Source organism: Chlorocebus sabaeus, chromosome 20, assembly GCF_047675955.1.
Source record: "Chlorocebus sabaeus isolate Y175 chromosome 20, mChlSab1.0.hap1, whole genome shotgun sequence".
Lineage (NCBI taxonomy): Eukaryota > Metazoa > Chordata > Mammalia > Primates > Cercopithecidae > Chlorocebus > Chlorocebus sabaeus.
The window spans coordinates 84489779-84511553 of NC_132923.1; the positions used below are offsets into that span (position 1 = coordinate 84489779).

Below are 21775 nucleotides of genomic sequence, written 5' to 3' on the forward strand. Positions count from 1 at the left end.
TCGCTCTGTCACCAGGCTGGAGTGCAGTGGCATGACCTCTGCCCACTGCAACCTCCGGCTCCTGGATTCAAGTGATCTCCTGCTTCAGCCTCCCAAGCAGCTGGGATTACAGGCATGTGCTGCCATACCCAGCTAATTTTTGTATTTTTAGTAGAGATGGGGTTTCACCATGTTGGCCAGGCTGGTCTCGAACTCCTGACCTCAGGTGATCTGTCCTCCTTGGCCTCCCAAAGAGCTGGAATTACAGGCATGAACCACTGTACCTGGCCCAAAGGACTTACTTTATTTTTTTTGAGATGGAGTCTCACTCTGTTGCCCACTACCCAGGCTGGAGTGCAGTGGCACGATCTTGGCTCATTGCAACCTCCACCTCCCAGGTTCCAGCAATTCTCCTGCCTCAGCCTCCCGAGTAACTGGGACTACAAGTGCGCACCACCACACCCAGCTAATTTTCGTATTTTTAGTGGAGACGGGGTTTCACCATGTTGGCCAGGTTGGTCTCAAACTCTGACCTCAGGTGATGCCCCTGCCTCAGCCTCCCAAAGTGCTAGGATTACAGGTGTGAGCCACTGCACCTGGTCCAAAGGACTTCTTTTTTTTCTTTCTTTTTTTTTTTTTTGAGATAGAGTCTTGCTCTATTGCCCAGGCTAGAGTGCAATGGCGTGATCTTGGCTCACTGCAACCTCTGCCTCCCAGATTCAAGCAATTCTCCTGCCTCAGCTTCCCGAGTAGCTAGGATTACAGGAGCCTGCCACCAAGCCAGACAATTTTTGTATTTTTAGTGGAGACGAGGTTTCAGCATGCTGGCTGGGCTGCTGACTTCTTAATAATTAATTTGCCTTGGGTGGGCGCGGTGGCTTACGCCTGTAATCCCAGCACTTTGGGAGGCCAAGGCTGGCAGATCACGAGGTCAGGAGATCGAGACCATCCCGGCTAACATGGTGAAACCCCATCTCTACTAAAAATACAAAAAAATAAAAGGCCAGATGTGGTTGCAGGCGCCTATGGTCCCAGCTGCTCGGGAGGCTGAAGCAGGAGAATGGTGTGAACCTGGGAGGTGGAGCTTGCAGGGAGCCAAGATCGCGCCACTGCACTCCAGCCTGGGTGACAGAGTGAGACTCCGTCTCAAAAACAAACAAACAAAAAATTAATTTGCCTCCGTAAAGTGGAAAGCACCTGACTTCTCTGGTTATTGTGAAGATAAAACTATATAAAGGCAAAATATAAGGCCAGGCACGGTGGCTCACACCTGTAATCCCAGTACTTTGGGAGGCCGAGGCGGGTGGATCACAAGGTCAGGAGTTTGAGACCAGCCTGGCCAACACGGTGAAACCCTGTCTCTACTAAAAATACAAAAGTTAGCCAGGCGTGGTGGCACATGCCTTATAGTCCCAGCTACTCAGGAGGCTGAGGCAGGAGGATCGCCTGAACCCGGGAGGCGGAGGTTGCAGTGAGCCGAGATCATACCATTGCACTCCAGCCTGGGCAACAAGAGCAAGAGACTCCGTCTCAAAAAAAAAAAAAAAGGCAAAAATATAAAAGATACAGAAATGCAAATATATGATGTTTCTATATAGCTACTCCTAGCTTACTGCTCCATAAGGAGCTTACACTGGGAGGACTACAAAGGAGGCAGCTCCGAAGCCCTGTACCTGGATGCATTGGAGAGTGGTGACATGAAGTGACAGAGTGGGAGTCAGGAGACCTGAGTGCTGGCCCCTGCTCTGCCATTAACCAACATTAGTCACACAGTTACAGTCACATGACCTGTCTGAGCCTGTTTTCTCATTTGCATCTTAGGATGGGTAGCTTGCCTACCTCACTGCTACTGGGGAGCAAAAAGGAGGGAACAGAGGTCAAACTGCTTTGTAAGCCATAAAGTGTTTTACACGTTCCAGACTCTGCGCTGCTCAAAATGTGTCAAAGGGACAAATCATTACATAGCAAGCAACTAAAATCCCTTGGCTGCATATGAAATCATGGAGACTGTTATGCAGGTGAGTCCCTTAGGACCGCTGCTCAGAACTGGAGAACCAGGTCTCCTCTCTGCTATCAGGAACCAGCCATATGAACTTGAGTAAGAGATTTAACAACCCTGGGTCTGTTTCCTTTTGTGTGAAATGGAAAAGCTAGAAGTCACAGAATTTTTTTTTTAAATGTAAGAGTTTCAAAGCTGAAAAGAATCCTAGAGATCTTATAATTTAATCCTTTACAAATGAGCATACATGAGGTTCCAAAGTAATAAAGGAATCTAAGATCTACCTGTTTACTCACTAAGAACTTTTTAAATTTTTTTCAAATTTTATTTTTTCTCAGACCTCTTGGGGATGAAGAGAATAAACTTTCTGATCTATATGATATGTACATACAAAAAGGGGTCACTGCCCTGGCTCCTTCCTCTCATTTGCAGGTGAGCCTCTAATACAGCTTTCAAGGAACAAATTAATACAGTGGGAAAGAGCTTAGGAGTTGGCCAGATCTGGATTTTAATCAGGATTTTACCATTATTTATTCGGCTTGTAATCTTGAGCAAGTTAATTAGTCTCTGAGCTTTAGTTTTGTTTTTCTGTTTGTTATTGGAGATGGAGTTTGGCTCTTGTTGCCCAGGCTGCAGTGCAATGGCATGACCTCGGCTCACCACAACCACCGCCTCCCAGGTTCAAGCAATTCTCCCGCCTCAGCCTCCTGAGTAGCTGGGATTACAGGCGTGCACTACCACTCCCGGTTAATTTTTATTTTTAGTAGAGATGGGGTTTCACCATGTTGGTCAGGCTGGTCTCAAACTCCAGACCTCAGGTGATCTGCTCACCTTGGCCTCCCAAAGTGCTGGATTACAAGCATGAGCCACCACGCCCGGCCTAGTTTTTTTTTTTTTTTTTGAGACGGAGTCTTGCTCTGTTGCCCAGGCTGGATGGAGGGCAGTGGCATGATCTCGGCTCACTGTAATCTCTGCCTCCCAGGTTCAAGCAATTCCCATGCCTCAGCCTCTCAAGCAGCTGGGACTACACACATGCACCACCACGCCTCAGCTAATTTTTGTATTTTTAGTGGGTATGGGGTTTCACCATGTTACCCAGGCTGGTCTTGAATTCCTGACCTCAAGTGATCCACCCACCTCAGCCTCCCAAAATGCTGGGATTACAGGTGTGAGCCACTGTGCCTGGCCTAGTTTTCTTATTAGTGAAATAAGTCTATTTTTTAAAGACCGTCATGTTATCTAAGATAGTTTATAAGTGCAGAATAACTGACCCAGCTTTCTGAAGAATACAGCAAAGATGGAATGTACCATTCAGAGATGTACTTTTCTTGAGTTCCAATGCAAAGAAATCTCTAAAAGTTAGTTCACAGGAAGGAGGATACATCAGACGGGTGCAGGCTGCAACTGGCAGCATTTCTTCCTGGTAATTTCAGATAGACCAGGGGGAATTGGAGTATAAACGAGAAAGATTTTTCTCAGAGATGTTTTTTTCTTATCCTACAGAGTCAACCCAGAATGTGGCTCTTGGCCTAGCAAAAAGTTGTGCTTAAAGTGGGTCAAGTATGCCAAGTTTCATTTCCTTACCTCTGTCCATCTGATGACTTTTCCATTTGCTTTATATTCTGATCCATGGAATATCTTCACATTTGTTATAGTCTCCATGGACTTCCCATCTATAGGACTTACGACACTAAAACAGAGGCAAAGGAAAGATAGAAGCAGCTCTTGAAGTTAGAAAAGCCATTTTTCCTATCACATTTTGCTGCAGAAGTCTTCCTGCTAATTACACTGGGTACCCTGCTGAACACACCTGTGCAGCACATCATAGCAAGAAGAAGCCACTGTATAAAAATGTACATGAACTGAGCTCTTGGGAAAGGATCTATGCACTGCAATAATTCAAAGAACACACATGCAAAAAGGAATCATTTTTCCAGGAGCTAGTTCTCTTTTAACGTAAAGAAATTGATTAATCAAACCTGCTCTTCTTCCAGTATTCCTTCTTTCAGTGAATGCATGGTCACCCACTCAATCTTGTTTTCACTCTGCTCCTGACTCTGTAATGATACTCATCATGATATATTCTTCATGTTTGCATACCTGACTTACAAATGAACTTCTGAAGGGGAGGGAATATGATATATTCACCTCTATGTGCTTATATTCCCATTACTGATCCACTGCTTGGAACTTAGGAGTCTAATAAATATTTATTAAGAATCATTTGCTGGGCATGGTGGCTCACACCTGTAATCCCAGCACTTTGGGAGGCTGAGGTGGGAGGACTGTGTGAGCTCAGGAGTTCGAGACCAGCATCAGCAACATGGCAAAACCCCACCTCTACTAAAAATACAAAAAATTAGCTGGCCAATAGTGGTACACGCCTATAATCCCAGCTACTGGGCAGGCTGAGGCATGAGAATCACTTGAACCTGGGAGGCGGAGGTTGCAGTGAGCCGAGCTCGCACCACTGTACTCCAGCCTAGGCTACAGAGTGAGACTCTGTCTCCAAGAAAAAAAAAAAAAAGGAATTATTTGACCAAGTTGCTAATTATGACAGTGCTGGTATAAACAAGTATCTATATATCTGTCATAACACATTCCCTTTAGTGCTAAATTATCACTCCTAGATTCCTAAACAGGCCACTTCTGACAGTCATTTCCTCCCTGAAATACAACAAGTATAAATATGTGGAGATACACATTCATTCTGATTAGGATTCAAAATAATTGGCACAAAGATTCTAAACTTTCCCTAACAATTTTCAAACCTGTTTATGTTCTTGAATCTCTATGTATTTTTTTTTTTTCTTGAGACAGAGTTTTGCTCTTGTTGCCCAGACCGGAGTGCAATGGCGTGATCTCGGCTCACCGAAACCTCTGCCTCCCAAATCAAGTGAGTCTCCTGCCTCAGCCTTCTGAGTAGCTGGGATTACAGGCATGTGCCACTATGCCCAGCTAATTTTGTATTTTTAGTAGAGACAGAGTTTCTCCATGTTGGTCAGGCTGGTCTTGAACTCCCAACCTCAGGTGATCCACCTGCCTTGGCCTCCCAAAGTGCTGGGATTACAGGCGTGAGCCACCACACCAGGCCAAATCTCTATGTATTAAAAGTCGAATCTAACTTAAACTTCAATATCAGGCATTCACTTCATTTAGTCAAAATTACTTGAATTTAAGTTTAATTTCTAACTCATCAAATAGCAATGTTAAAAAAAAAAAAAAAAAGCACCCTTCGTTGTGTAGAATCCTTTGAGAAAGGATACAAAGTTCAGTTTGTAATGTATAAATGCAATGTTTTCCAGCTTGTCCCTGAATGTCTGGGTATGAGAAAAAGAAAAGGGTGAGGGGAAAGAAAAGTGTCAAAGATGTCTCCAGGGTTTTGGTTTGAACCATTAGAATAGAGTTGTCGAACACTGAGAAAGCATATAGAATTTGAAGCCCAAGAAGGTGGTTTTAAGAGCTAGTCTTATCACTTCCTAGCTTTGTAGACCTGAAAAGTCACTTAGCCTTTTGGTACTTGTTTACTCATTTATAGAATGGAAATGTTAACACCTGTTATTATATCAAACAAAACAATGTTGGCAAAAATGTGTTGTAAATCTTAAAAGGCTCAGGTATTACTGTTATCTCAATAACTATAGAGGGACTCTTTTGTTTCATCAACCCCTCTACTTATATTCCTCTCAAAAATTCATACAGAAACTCTTTCAGAAACTAACTTACAAAACCAAAAATTTAAAATTCTATGTTAAGCATACAAAGCAGTCTTTCTTAGGCAGGGCTTTCAGTAAAGCTATAAAACACCAATGTAGACAGCAGACAAAACCCAGAGCCTAACCTATAACTAAAAGCCACAAGGGGGGACATGTACTGCATTTACCCCTTGCTAACGTTCTTGTCGTCATCCACCCACTGGATATGGATGTGCTCCTGGGGATCCTCTGCATCCGCCTTCCCACAGGTGATGGTGAAGTCCTTCATTTCTCGCAGTGCCTGCCTCAAGGAATCCATGTTCTCTGCAGTAATCTGGACCATAACGCCATCTAGCAATCAGCACAAAGCCAAAGGAGAGGCAAATGAAACACAGCAACTGGCATCTAGCAAATTCCTCCAAGTTAAATGTAAATCTTTGCTCTGCTTTCCAAAGCTGACTGATACAGAGGTTTGCTCTTTGAGCTGAACCTCTTACTGAAAGTGTTGTGAAAAGCAATGCCAAGATTAAAACACTTGCTAGTTGATTTCACTTCAAACACAACTAAGTTGATTTCACTTCAGACACAACTAAGAATTTCTCCTGAGACTACTTAAGGGGAAAACTTAAACACAGTCACCTTCCTCTGGACACACTGAACATTTTGTTCCTATTTTCACTCCTGCATTTATCATCCTCTGATCATATTTATTTGTTTGCATCTCCATCTCTCTTACCTTACTATGACTGCCTGGCATAGCATGAATGCCCAATAAATGTTTCTAAATAAATCACTGAATAAATTATAGTAGTGGGCTTGGAGATAAATCCATTTATTGACTAGCAAATAAGGCAAACCTACCACAGAGTTTCATATGGGCTACCAGATAACCAACAGATGGTTACTTTTTCAGCTGCTACCTACCTGAGTTGAAGGCAAACACTGAAATTGAGAGTAAAAGTTGTCACATGCTGAGCAATTACTCTGCTTCATTGACACACAATGAAGTAATTTCTAAAGAGTCTCAATAAAAATTTCATTAACAGGCAGCCAATTGCTCCACTGAAACACACAAATGAAATGCAAGACCCAAGAAATTACCAACCCAGACACATAAACACATAATTTTTAAACACACTGCTTTGAATTGGTAAGGATCTGTGTCAGGTCAATTTATCTTTTTTTTTTTTTTTTTTAAAGAAACGACTGCACAGGTTGGAGCACAGTGGCTCTTCACACGGACAATCATAGTGCACTGCAGCCTCAAGCTCCTGGCCTCACAGGGTCCTCCCACTTCAGCCTCCCAAGTAGCTGGTACTATAGGCATATGCCACCATGCCCAGTTCATTTTATCATTTAACAACATTTAAGGGGTATTTTAAGATCACCTTGTGAAGTCACAATTTCAACTATAGTCAACACTTGATCATATAGGCTTTAGCCAGTTGCTTTAGACCAAATGACTTTTAACTCCTAGATTTTTTTTTTTTTTTTGAGACGGAGTCGTCGCTCTGTCGCCCAGGCTGGAGTGCTGTGGCCGGATCTCAGCTCACTGCAAGCTCCGCCTCCCGGGTTTACGACATTCTCCTGCCTCAGCCTCCCGAGTAGCTGGGACTACAGGCGCCCGCCACCTCGCCCGGCTAGTTTTTTTTTTTTTTGTATTTTTTTAGTAGAGACGGGGTTTCACCGTGTTAGCCAGGATGGTCTCGATCTCCTGTCCTCGTGATCCGCCCGTCTCAGCCTCCCAAAGTGCTGGGATTACAGGCTTGAGCCACCGCGCCCGGCTTAACTCCTAGATTTTAAGAAAACAGTCCTTTCTTAGGCTGGGTACGGTGGCTCACGCCTGTAATCCCAGCACTTTGGGAGGCTGAGCCTGGTGGATCATTTGAGGTCAGGAGCTCAACACCAGCCTGACCAACATGGTAGAACCCTGTCTCTACTAAAAATACAAAAAAATTAGCTGGGCGTGTTGGTGCACAACTGTTATTTCAGCTACTCAGGAGGCTGAGACAGGAGAATCACTTGAGGTAGAAGTTGCAATGAGCCAAGATTGTACCACTGTACTCCAGCCTGAGCTACAAGTAAGACTCCATCTCAAAAAAAAAAAAAAAAAAAGACCCCAAAAACCTCTTAGATTTTGTAACAATTTATTAACGGCATGTTTCTGTTTTGTAGTCAGAGCTGTAAATTTTACTTGTAAAATAGTGCACTCTGTGTTTCACTCACTGTTTTATTAAATTTACCAAAAGAAGACCAAAGCCAGTATCTATAAATATATGTAAGATTATCTATGTATTTCAATCAACACACTGGAATCCAGCCCTAAGAAAGGACCTTTTTTTTTCCCCGAGACAGAGTCTCGCTCTGTCGCCCAGGCTGGAGCGCAGTGTTGCGATCTCAGCTCACTGCAAGCTCCGCCTCCCAGGTTCACGCCATTCTCCTGCCTCAGCCTCCCGAGTAGCTGGGACTACAGGCGCCCGCCACCGCGCCCGTCTAATTTTTTGTATTTTTAGTAGAGACGGGGTTTCACTGTGTTAGCCAGGATGGTCTCAATCTCCTGAACTCGTGACCTGCCCACCTCAGCCTCCCAAAGTGCTAGGATTACAGGTGTGAGCCACCACGCCTGGCCTTTTTTCTTTTTTCTTTTTTTTAAGATAGAGTCTCACTCTGTCGCCCAGGCTGGAGTGCAATGGCGCGATCTCGGCTCACTGCAACCTTTGCTTCCCTGCTTCCCAGGTTCAAGCGATTCTCCTGCCTCAGCCTCACAAGTAGCAGGGATTACAGGCATGTGCCACCATGCTGGGCTGTTTTTTTGTATTTTTACTTAAGATGGGGTTTCACCATGTCAGCCAGGCTGGTCTCGAACTCCTGACCTCAAGTGATCTGCCCCCCTCGGCCTCCCAAAGTGCTGGGATTATAGGCGTGAGCCATTGCACCCAACCTAAGAAAGGACTGTTTTTACACAGAGCTTTGGAGTGTGCTACTGTAATAATGAAAACCTGTCATCATGTGAGGCAGACTACATTTTCCATAGATGGCCATATCTCCCATCTTATTTTTCTACAATGCTATCTTCCCATTCTCCCATGTAGAAGTGAAGTCTAATTCCCCTCCCTTTTTCCAACACCAGAGTATGGTGGAAATGACACAATATAACTTTAAAGGATGGGTCACAAAAGGCAATGCAGCTTCCACCTTCTTGCTAGAACATTCATGTTTGGAGTCCTGAACCACCATGTAAGAAGTCCAACTATCCCAAGGCTACCAAGCCATGTGAAGGGGTCCCCACGGAAGTACGCCAGTCACCACTCCTAGTCTTTAAATCATCCCAGGCCAGGCCTCAGATGTGTGTGTGAACAAACCTTCATATAATTCTAGCTCCCAGTCATCAGAGAACTTCAAGTCATCCCAACTAAAACTCCAAACATCATGAAGCAGGGTTAAGCCATCCCTGCATTGCCCTGTCAAGATTCCTGATCTAGAGGATAAGCAAGCACGATAAAATGGTTGTTTTAAGCCAGCTGTTATGAAATAAGAGTAACCAGATCAAAACACAATGAATAACCAACAAAGAAAATAAATGGTGTGCCAATTAGCCTTTAGTTTAATTAACTTTTGTCAACATGTCTGTCATGTCTAATTATAGCAAACTAGCAGCCAGCACATCCCATTTTGTACTCCAAATAATGACAACAGCATTCTTGTGGACAGGAGAGACTTTCATCTACACACTTACATATTAATATTTCCACCCAATGATACATTGGAACTCAGACTACGTGCCCTCAGGTACCTTATCCCAGAGCTCTGAAAGGCCATCTCCTAGTTTTAATGTCATTGTCACATGGTATCCCTGCCACTGACTCCTTTCTTTAGAGAACTAAGCACTCTCATGGCAGTTTTAATTTGCTGAAGAGATGCTACTGAATAAACAGGAGTCAGACATCTACAGCAGAAGTGTAAAGGATTCCCTTTATGTACATAAGCTCAATCTTTATTATAAGGACTGAACAAATTCATTCCTTACCTTCCACAATACTGGACTTGGCAAGGTATCCAGAAGAGGATTTCAGAGCGCCACTGAACACAAAGAAACTGGCACCAGTCACTAAAACAGCAATAGAAATAGTTTAGTAAGACAGACCCTAAGCTGGAGGGATTGAGAACAATAATGAAATATTCAGAAGTTGAGAATTCCAACCACCATCATACAGAAAATTAAAAAAAAAATCAAATCTATATTTCACAATAAACATGTAACCAATAATTCTGATGCTTACAATAGTTTTGGGAAAGAGGTTTTAAGATATACTCCTCCATTCTGTTTTGTTCTTCCTCTAATTAAGAATTCAAGTATCTTACAAGAAAAGGAGTCTTAATGGTTGAGGTCAGGGGTTGGCAAGCTATAGCCTGCTTGGCCTCCAGCCTGCTTTTGTAAACAAAATTTTATTGGAACACAGCCATGTCCATTCATTTACTTACTGTCTATGGCAGTTTTTGCACTATAATGCTAGAGCTGAATACTGGTTGACAAAAACCACAGGCTTGCAAACTCTAAAATATTTATCATCTGGCCCTTCACAAAAAAAGTAGTGCCACCCCCAATCTAATCCATTGATTTTCAGATTTTTTTAGATCAAATATATTCTGGAGATGGAAATATGGCTGCCAAATATTTCGTCTGCCAAGTAGAGTTATTTTTTTTTTAAAAGCATCCATTTAAAAGATAAATTTTTATTACCACTATCTCTTCATAAAAGGAAAAAAAAACCAGTTACATTTAGCTTTATGGAAACTTCACTGTTCTTTCCTGATTTTTCCAGATCTTACTTAAACTGGACTGGACTAATCCAATTGCCTACCCACTGGCCCAACAATATTTCTTTTTTCTTTTTTTTTTTTTTTTTTGAGATGGAGTCTCGCTCTGTCACCCAGGCTGGAGTGCAGTGGTGCGATCTTGGCTCACTGCAAGCTCCGCCTCCTGCGTTCATGCCATTCTCCTGCCTCAGCCTCCCGAATAGATGGGACTATAGGCGCCCACCACCATGCCCTGCTAATTTTTTGTATTTTTAGTAGAGACAGGGTTTCACCGTGTTAGCCAGGAAAGTCTCGATTTCCTGACCTTGTGATCTGCCCGCCTCAGCCTCCCACAGTGCTGGGATTTCAGGCGTGAGCCACTGCACCTGGCTGGCCCAACAAATTTCTAAGAGGTGGTCATCAAGCTTTTTTTAGAGACTCCTAGTGACAGGAGCCAACAATCACACAAGGCAACCCACTGTACCTCTGGATAACTCCCAGGTTACACACTGCTCTCAAGTTGAGCCCAAATCTGGCTCCCTGTAACCTTCACCCATTGGTGCTGGCTCTGGCCTTTTGTAGCAATAGAGAAGTTCAGCCTTATTTCCACATAATAAAACACCGTAAGAATTGAGATGGCTACTTTTTTATCCCCTTCTAATCTCTACCTTTCCAGGTTAAACATTCATACTTTATTCAAGAAGGCTTCCTTTGACCTAGGCTTCAGCTTTCTCACAGGTATTGAATCATCCTCTGGAGACCCTCTAGTTTTATGACTATATTTTCATTAATGATATACAAAACTTATTTGAATATTCTAGATACAATATGACTAATAAGGAGCATTGTATCCTTAACACCTACCTTATTTTGGATACTGCATTTGAATATACTTGTGCTAAATACCTTTTATAGATTTACTGAATAACTGATTTTAAATATATATTGGCTGGCTGTGGTGGCTCGTGCCTGTAATCCCAGCACTGAAGCTGAGACAGATGGATTAACTTGAAGCCAAGAGTTCGAGACCAGCCTGGCCAACATGGTGAAACCCTGTCTCTACTAAAAATATAAAAATTAGCTGGGTGTGGTGATGCATGCCTGTAATCCCAGGATTACTCAGGAAGCCAAGGCAGAGAATCGCTTCAATCCAGGAGGCAGAGGTTGCAGTGAGCTGAGATCACACTACTGCACTCTAGCCTGGGTGACAGAGCGAGACTCTGTCTCTGTCTCTCTCTCTCTCGTTGTATATAGATACAGATATATCATATTTCATATCTATATGTAGATATAGATACATATTGAAGACAGTGACCTACTGTATTCCTACTAGACAAGTGTTTCACAAAACATACGAAGGAACACTGGCTTTAGAGAACTCTGAGGAAAAAAAGACTTGTGGCTCAAATAAACCCGGGAATAGTTAGATGCTATCTTCCTTTTGAAAAATTAGATTACACACCAGCTTGTTAATGGATCTATAAAGTCTCATAGTAAAGAAGCCTGTCTAAACTTGTTTAACACACAGGGTTTGTTCTTTTTTTTTTTTTTGAGACGGAGTTTCACTCTTGTTGCCCAGGCTGGAGTGCAATGGTACAATCTTGGCTCACTGCAACCTCTGTCTCCCGGATTCAAGCGATTCTCCTGCCTCAGCCTCCCAAGTAGCTGGGATTACAGGCATGCGCCATGACGCCTAGCCAACTTTTTTGTATTTTTACAAATACAAAAGATGTGGTTTCCCCATGTTGTTTAGGCTGGTCTCGAACTCCAGACCTTAGGTGATCCACCCACCTCAGCCTCCCAAAGTGCTGAGATTACAGGTGTGAGCCACCATGCCTAGCTCTTTTTTTTTCTTTTTTAAGAGACAGGGTCTTGCTATGTTGCCCAGGCTTGTCTTGAACTCCTTAGCTCAAATGATGCTCTTGCCTCGACCTCCCAAAGTGCTGGGATTATAGGCATGAGCCACCACAGCTGGCCTAACACAGGGTTTCTTAGATGAAATGTATTAAACAAGACTTATATTTTCATGTGAACAGTTTTTAACACCATAGAGCCTAAGAAAACACTTTAGGTAATGTCTCTTGAGCAATGCTTCTCAAAGTCGAATGTGCACTTGAATCACACAGAGATCTCATTAAAATGCAAATTTTGATTAGCGAATCTGGGGTGTGGAGACCACATTCTGAATAGCACTGAACCTTCCTTCAGAATCCTGTCAATTAATTAGCATTCTGTGGGAATGGTCATCTAACAAGCTTCAAATTTACCTAAATATACTCTCATTATGGGGCCTAGTCTCGCCTTCAAATGCCAGTGCTGGCCCTGTCAATATCCTAAGGGCAAATTTTCTTTCTTTTTCTTATAAATTATTATACTTTTAAGTTCTAGAGTACATGTGCACAACATACAGGTTTGTTACATAAGTATACACATGCCATGTTGGTTTGCTGCACCCATCAACTTGTCATTTACATTAGGTCTTTCTCCTAATGCTATCCCTCCCTCCTAAAGGCATATTTTCAAAACAGTTCCCTCAATAACAGATATCCCATTTGCAACTCTGAGTCTGGCCACTTGGGGAGTCAACATAATCCTGAAGAATATGGTTGGAAAGGTTAATTAATTTGTTTGTGGTCACCTATCTAGAAAGTGAGTGTTAGGGGACTGAGGTATCTAACTGTCCAAATTCAGTATAATTTTCCATTATCATAATCTCAACCAGCTCAAATGCTCACCTTTCCTGGGCTGATTGTGAATACTGATAGCCTGGGTCTGATAGTTTCCATCATCATTCTGCACACACACAAGATGAGAGTCTGCCTTTTCATTGAAGCAGGCACCTCCTGCCAGGACATGCTCATTGGACTTGTTCATGGCTTTCATCATCTGCAATCAAAGACAGAACCTTTTTCTTGCAAGAATGGGCATTTTTCTATCTGACATGGAGCAACTCCATCTTCTCAAAAACAAAACTAACAGAATATTACATATTAAAGTGACAAAAAGGGTCACCAAATAAGGAAACAAAGTAAAAAAAAAAAATCAGTCACCATTGACAAATCAACGTATACAAGCGATTTGTACTATGACCTAATAAGCACAAAACACATTTTGCATTCATTTTTTGTCTTATTGCTGCACTGAACTCAAGTAGCTAAAATTAGTTTAGCTAATTGTAGTTTCTCCTATATACTAGATTCTCTGAGGGATTTAGATTTAGAGGGAAGATTCAACTTCCAAAGGAGTGAATCTTCTCTCTAAAAACATATGAAATTCATTGTTTCTTAATTCTACTAACTTATGTTCAAGATCTTTAATGAAATTAGTTACTAATATTTTGCTTTATCTTCTCAAAAGATTTAACATAATTCTGACCTAATCCAAAAAAAAAAAAATTCATGGGCCACTGTTTTGCATGTAATATGTAAGAACTTACCTTGATGTTAAACTCTAGCCCCTGGCTGAAACAGGTTAATGATAATTTGTTGTTATTTATTCATTTATTTGAGATGGAGTCTCGCTCTGTTGCCCAGGCTGGAGTGCAGTGGTGCGATCTTGGTTCACTACAACCTCTGCCTCCCGGGTTCACGCCATTCTCCTGCCTCAGCCTCCCGAGTAGCTGGGACTACAAGTGCCCGCTACCATGCCCAGCTATATCTATTTGTGTAGAAACAGAATTTCACCATGTTAGCCAGGTCTCGATCTCCTGACCTCATGATCCGCCTGCCTCGGCCTCCCAAAGTGCTGGGATTGCAGGCATGAGCCACCGCACCCAGCCGACACCATTTTTTTTTTTTTTTAAAGAGATAGGGATCTCACTATGTTGTCCAGGCTGGATTCAAGCTCCTGGGCTCAGGTGATCCTCCCACCTCAGCCTCTTGAGTAGCTGGGGTTATACAGGCACATGCCACCTAGCCCAGCTAGGTTAATGATAATTTGTTTTTATTTCCCATTTTTTCCTTCATGTCATCCCATTTGTCCAACTTTCTGATCTAATCCTTTAAAACTGAGCCTTTAAAAATCTAATTCGAAACTTATTTTTACTCCCCTGTTCCTCCTATAAGTTGTAGTGTTGCGGGTCAGGCCTGGTGGCTCACGCCTGTAATCCCAGCACTTTAGGAGGCCGAGGTGGGTGAATCACTTGAGATCAGGAGTTCGAGACCAGCCTGGCCAACATGGTAAAACCCCATCTCTACTAAAACCACAAAAAAAATTACCTGGGTGTGGTGGTGGGTGCCTGTAATTCCAGCTACTCGGAAGGCTGAGGCAGGAGAATCACTTGACCCCAAGAGGTGGACGTTGCAGTGAGCCAAGATTGCGCTACTACACTCCAGCCTGGGCAACACAGGGAGACTCCATCTCCAAGAAAAAAAGCTGTAGTGCTGTCAGAGTTGTTTGACTCCATCTTGAACAGGGGCTGGGTAAAATGAGGCTGAAACCTGCTGGGCTGCATCCAAGGAGGTTGGGCATTCTTAGTCGGGATGATAGGAGGTCAGCACAAGATACAGGTCACAAAGACCCCACTGATAAAAACAATGGTGTAAAGAAGCTGGCCAAAACCCGCCAAAACCAAGATGGTGATGAAAGTGACCACTGGAGGTCCTCACTGCTCATTATACGCTAATTATAATGCATTAGCATGCTAAAAGACACTTCCACCCATGCATGACAGTTTACAAATGCCATGGCAATGTCAGGAAGTTACCCTATATGGTCTAAAAAGGGGAAGAACCCTAAGTTCCAGGAATTCCCCACCCCTTTCCCAGAAAACCCTTTGTTTAGCATATAATCAAGAAATATTATAAGTATACTCAGCCAAGCAGCCCATGACACTGCTCTGCCTATGAAGCAGTCATTCTTTTATTCCTTTTTTGAGATGGAGTCTCGCTCTTGTCGCCCAGGCTGGAGTGCAATGGCATGATCTCGGCACACTGCAACCTCTGCCTCCTGGGTTCAAGCAATTCTCCTTCCTCAACCTCCTGAGTGGCTGGGATTACAGGTGCCTGCCACCATGCCTGGCTAATTTTTGTACTTTTAGTAGAGATGGGGTTTTGCCATGTTGGCCAGGCTGCTCTCGAACTCCTGACCTCAGGTGATCTGCCCGCCTCGGCCTCCCAAAGTGCTGGGATTACAGGCATGACCCACCAAGCCTGGCCTTTTTTTTTTTTGAGATGGAATTTTGCTCGTTGCCCAGGCTGGAGCGCAATGGCATGATCTCAGCTCACTGCAACCTGCTTGCCTCCTAGGTTCAAGCGATTCTCCTGCTTCAGCCTCCCAAATAGCTGGAATTACAGGCACCTATAACCACACCCAGCTAATATTTTTGTATTTTTAGCAGAGATGAGGTTTCAACATGTTGGCCAGGAGGGTCTCGAACTCCTGACCTCTGGTGATCCACCCGCCTCAGCCTCCCAGAGTGCTGAGATTACAAGCATGAGCCACCGCGCTCGGCCTATTCCTTTACTTTCTAATAAACTTGTTTTCACTTGGACTCAGCTGCGCGAGATGCAAGAATCTTCTCTTGGGGTTTAGATCTGGATCCCTTTCAGTAACAGTACCACAGTGCCTCATTTCCCCCCACCACCATCTGCATCATCTCTATGTCTGTTCTGAATATTTCATACAAACAGAACTATATTACATGTGACAACTGTGTCTGGCTTCTTCACTTGGCATAAAGTTTTGAAAGCTAACCCACATTGTAGCACTTATTAATACTTCATTCCGTTTTATGGTGGAAAAATATTCCATTGTATGTATATACCTCAATTTGCTTATCCATTCATCTGCTGATAGACATTGGAGCTGTTTCTAACTTTCATCTATTTGTAATGGTGCTATTATGAACATGTATATACATTTACTTGTTGGAGTACCTTGTTTTCAATTCTTTTGGGCATATACTTGGGGGCAGAATTGCATGGTCATATAGTAATCTATGTTGAACTTTTTGAGAAGCTGCCAAACTGTGTTTTTTATAGTGGCTGGAACATTTTACACTTCTAACCAGCCATGTACAAGGGTCCCAATTTTTCTACATCTTCACCAACACTCATTCTTTTTCTTTTTTTTTTTTTTAAATAATTCTAGTTGGTATTTTTGATTTGCATTCCCATAATGACTAATGATGTTAAGCATCTTTTTTTGAGATGGATTTTCACTCTTGTTGCCCAGGCGGGAGTACAGTGGCACTATCTCAGCTCACCGCAATCTCCACCTCCCGGGTTCAAGCGATTCTCCTGCCTCAGCCTCCTGAGTAGCTGAGATTACAGGCATGCACCACCACACCCAGCTAATTTAGTATTTTTAGTAGAAATGGGGTTTCTCCATGTTGGTCAGGCTGGTCCCAAACTCCTGACCTCAAGTGATCCGCCCACCTCAGCCTCTCAAAGTGCTGGGATTACAGGTGTGAGCCATCGTGCCAGGCCTGCCCGTTTTTTAACTGGGCTGTTTTTTAGACACCATGTTGCTATGTTATGTTATGTTATGTTATCCAGGCTGGCGTTGATCTTCCCAACTTATCCTCCCAAGTAGCTGCAACTACAGGTACATACCCACTTTGCCTTGCTGTCTTTGCTGTTGACATGAAAGAATTCCTTTTCTTTTTTTTTGAGATGGAGTCTCGCTCTGTCTCCCAGGCTGGAGTGCAGTGGCGTGATCTTGGCTCACTGCAAGCTCTGCCTCCTGGGTTCATGCCATTCTCCTGCTTCAGCCTCCTGAGTAGCTGGGATGACAGGTGCCCACCACCACGCCCGGCTAATTTTTTGTATTTTTAGTAGAGACGGGGTTTCATCGTGTTAGCCAGGATGGTCTCGATCTCCTGACTTTGTGATCTGCCTGCCTCAGCCTCCCAAAGTGCTGGGATTACAGACATGCGCCACCATGCCTGGCCGATATGTAATTATTTACATATTCTCAATACTAGACCCTTATCAGAGATATGATCTGAAAATATTTTCTCCCGTTTTATAGGTTGTCTTTTCATTTTCTTGATAATATCCTTGAATGCACAAAAGTTTCTAATTTTTTATTAAATCCAATTCATCTATTTTTTTTCTTTTGTTGCTTGTGCTTTTCAGGTCATATCTAAGAATCCAATGCCAAATCTAAGGTTGTGAATAATTACTCCTATGTTTTCGTCTAACAGCTTTACGGTTTTAGCTCTTATATTTAGTTTGTTGGTTGATTGTTTTGAGTCAGTTTTTATATATAATGTGAGGTAAGGGTAAGTTTTAAAATTGAGAAGTATAAATCCACCAATTGTGTTCTTCTTTTTCAAGAACATCCACGAAGGGCTATTCAGGGCGCCTTACGATTACAGCTGATTTGAATATTGGCTTTTCCATTTCTGCAAAAAGGCCATTGAAATTTTGATAAGGCTTGCAATCAAATCTGTAGATCACTTTTAGTTTTGACATCTTAATAATATTGTCTTCTAATCCATGGAACATCTTTCCATTTATATACGTCTTTAATTACTTTCAGCAATGTTTTGTAGTTCTCAGGGTGCAAGTCTTTTACTTCCTTGGTTAAATTTACTCCTAGGTATTATATTGATACAACTCTAAGGCATCATGATCTCTTGGCTTTACTTTGTTACAATTCTTGCAAAGCACCAGAGGTATCCAAACTATAACTGAATACTCCTCTTACACTGACATTTATCAACCTCACTAATCCAAACCACTTCTACTCAGGTTTTCCAAAGGTTACTTTGAAATAATTCTTCTGCAAACAGGATGAGTCAGCTAGAAGATTTTTGCTTAGCAAAGCCAACTGACAGACACATTTAGGTTCTCATTTGCGATTTACATTTGTATCACATGAAAGAAACTGAGATGATCACAATTTTAAAGAAATCATTTCTTCCGAATCATTAGGCTAAAGTGGTTTCTAATTTTGTCTACACGAAGCAGACTAAGAAACATTTTCAATCCAGACATTCTGAATAAATTAGCTGGCCTCAAAGGAAATCATTTCCTTGGATGTAAATTACAAGTCCAATGAAAGAAACTTCATATTTCTTTAGAGATAAATGAATATATTTTCTCTCTCTTAAAATAATGCTAAGTTACAACAAGAGCAGAGTTTCCAAGATATTCAAAGGACCTTACTGACCATAAAATAAACTTACAGTTGTCATATAATGATATAAATACTTGACTATCCATTTTGGTTGTGTTATTCTGCTGTCAATTCAAATTCTGAAATGTTTCTTGTATCTATACCTATCTTCACCATACTTCAAGGCCTCATTGCCTCTTTTCGGGACATAATGACCTTATAACTGGTTTTCCTACAGGGAATCTCTATCAGTTCTGATTCATCACATACGACGCTTCCATACTTATCAAAGCACAGCTCTATGTCACATCTTCTCCAGCTTGTCCTCCATTCAGAATCTCAAGGATCCTATGCTCTAACCCCACATCAGCTCTCCTGTCTTGCCTCCCTCCTATAGTATCCTTACATGCTGCTTACATGCAGGACTACTTCCTGATGGCCTACCATTTCCCATCCCCGAGGCTTTGCATTACTATTTTCTTTTTGGGTTTGTTTTTGAGACGGAGTCTTGCTCTCTTGGCCAGGCTGGAGTGCAGTGGTGTGGTTCTGGCTCACTGCTGCCTCTGCCTTCTGAGTTCACATGATTCTCCTTCCTCAGCCTCCCAAGTAGCTGGGACTACAGGTGCCCGCCACCACGCTGGGCTAATTCTTTGTATTTTTAGTAGAGACAGAGTTTGACCATGTTGGCTAGGCTGGTCTCAAACTCCTGACCTCAAGCGACCTACCCACCTCGGTCTCCCAAAGTGATGGGATCACACACGTGAGCCACCACACCTGGCCTAGCTTCCCTTTTCTTCTCCCATATCCAAGCACCTGAAAAAGTCGTCCCCTGAAAATGCCAATTCCAGCATGAAGACTTTTTTTTTTTTTTTTGAGATGGAGTCTCCCTCTGTCGCCCAGGCTGGAGTGCAGTGGCACCATCTCGGCTCACTGCAACCTCTGCCTCCCAGGTTCAAGCAATTCTTCTGCCTCAGTCTCCTAAGTAGCTGGGACTTCAGGCACATGCCACCATGCCCAGCTAATTTTTGTATTTTTAGTAGAGACAGGGTTTCACCATATTGGCCAAGCTGGTCTGAAACTCCTGACCTTGTGATCTGCCTGACTCAGCCTCCCGAAGTGCTGTGATTATAGGTGTGAGCTACCGTGCCTGGCCAGCATGAAGACTTCCTTAACCCCCAATAAGACATTAACGTGACCATTACCTTCTTTGAAATGCCATAGCACATTCTCTGTATTTTTTATATGCCATCATGCACATTTAACCTTGAATAATGCTTAATTGCAAGACCAATAGTATTTCTGTTTGTTTCTGAGACAGAGTCTCGCTCTGTCACCAGGCTGGAGTGCAGTGGTGCAATCACGACTCACTGCAAACTTCGCCTCCTGGGTTCAAGCAATTCTCTCACCTCAGCCTCCTGAGTAGCTGGGGCTACAGGTGTGCGCTACCATGCCCAGCTAATTTTTGTATTTTTAGTAGAGATGGGGTTTCACCATGTTGGCCAGAATGGTCTCAATCTCCTGACCTGGTGATCCACCCGCCTCAGCCTCCCAAACTGCTAGGATTACAGGCGTGAGCCACCGTGCCCGGCCTTGTTTGTTTTTGAAATGCAGTTTCACTCTCGTTGCCCAGGCTGGAGTGCAATGGTGCAGTCTTTGCTCACTGCAACCTCCACCTCCCGGGTTCAAGTGATTCTCCTGCCTCAGCCTCTCAAGTAGCTGGGATTATGGGCACAGGCATGTGCCACCAGGCTCGGCCAATTTTTTTTTTTTTTTTGTATTTAGTAGAGACAGGGTTTCACCATGTTGTCAAGCTGGTCTCGAACTCCTGACCTCAGGTGATCCACCCACCTTGGTCTCCCAAAGTGCTGGGATTACAGGCATGATCTACCGTGCCTAGCCTTTGACCGTATTTGAATACTAGCTTTGCTGGTCTTCGGTAAACTTACTTAACCTCTCTGTGTCCCAGGACCCTCTTCTATAAAATGTGATAATAAAAGTAACTATTTCATAGAGTTATGAGAGTTAAATTAATATTTACAAAGTGCTTAGGACAGCACCAAACATATAATAAGTACTGTTTTAACAAACAATTTGTTAAATAAAATTTGTATGCTAATCTTCCCTACCCTGCCTACTGAACCTTAAAGCAACCTTAAAATCAGCAGCAAATAATTCAACCAGGTAGCTCCTATACCTCTTAAAAGATAATGAAATTAAGGACCTTTCCTAGAAGTTTACAAATTAATGAAAATGACATACCAGTAAAAGGCAGAGGAACAACAACTGCTATAACAACAGAATGTGCAAAGTAGGTAACATTTCCAGAGCACCAAGCATAAGCCAGGCACTGAGCAAGCTGAGCTAAATGCCACAGGAGTATTATCTCAAAAGAACCATTTTAGCACATCAAGTGAAACAGCATGATCTTTATCTCCCTGTGTTTCCCACCCTTGGAGTCCCTGAAAATCACAGGAGCCAATTAAAAGAACACAGTTCTATGAATGATTATGCTGCAGAAGTGTGTGAAGAGTTATAACATCTAATCCATCTTCGAGTTAACACATCATGTACTTCAGTTTCCTCTCTGAGATCTCATGTTTAAAAAATGACTGTTTATTTAGCCTTTCGATTTGAACTGGGAAGGATTTATAGAGGAGTTTAAGCAGGGTCTTGAGGAACAGCTACAATTTGTATATGTGTTAGGCTTAGCATAGGGCCTTTGTCATGGCAGGCACTCCATAAATACTTGCTAAATATACGAATTAGTAAAGAATAAGTAGGAATATATTTGGATGGTTTGTAATAGTCATAAAACTATACTGAAAGTTAATGTGGTTAGCACGATTTTTTCTTTTTTAAATCTTGATTCACTTGTAATTAGTGTCACATAGATTAGGTATCTAATAAAATAAGTTTGTTTTTGTTTTCATTTCTTGAGACAGAGTCTCACCTTCTCATCCAGGCTGGAGTACAGTAGCATGATCACCACTCACTGCAGCCTTGACCTCTGGGGCTCAGGTGGTCCTCCCAAGAAGCTGGGACTACAGGTATGTGCCACCACATCTGGCTAATTCTTTCATTATTTATTTATTTATTTAATATTTTAGAGACAGAGTCTCACTCTGTCATCCAGGCTGGAGTGCAGTGGCGTAATCTCGACTCACTGCAAGCTCTGCCTCCCAGGTTCACGCCGTTCTTCTGCCTCAGCCTCCCGAGTAGCTGGGACTACAGGCGCCCACCA

General features: G+C 42.6%; 1 protein-coding gene across 1 annotated transcript in view; it reads right to left on the reverse strand.

Moving 5' to 3' along the window:
- The window catches only part of ZFYVE9 (zinc finger FYVE-type containing 9), a 139806-nt gene that overhangs the window by 2633 nt on the left and 115398 nt on the right, over nt 1-21775 (reverse strand). The window contains exons 13-16 of the mRNA XM_007978756.3: nt 13206-13356; nt 9701-9781; nt 5862-6024; nt 3563-3668 (exon numbers count right to left, since the gene is read on the reverse strand). Of these exons, the coding sequence (XP_007976947.3) occupies nt 3563-3668; nt 5862-6024; nt 9701-9781; nt 13206-13356 (501 nt within the window). The remainder of the gene's footprint in view (nt 1-3562; nt 3669-5861; nt 6025-9700; nt 9782-13205; nt 13357-21775) is intronic.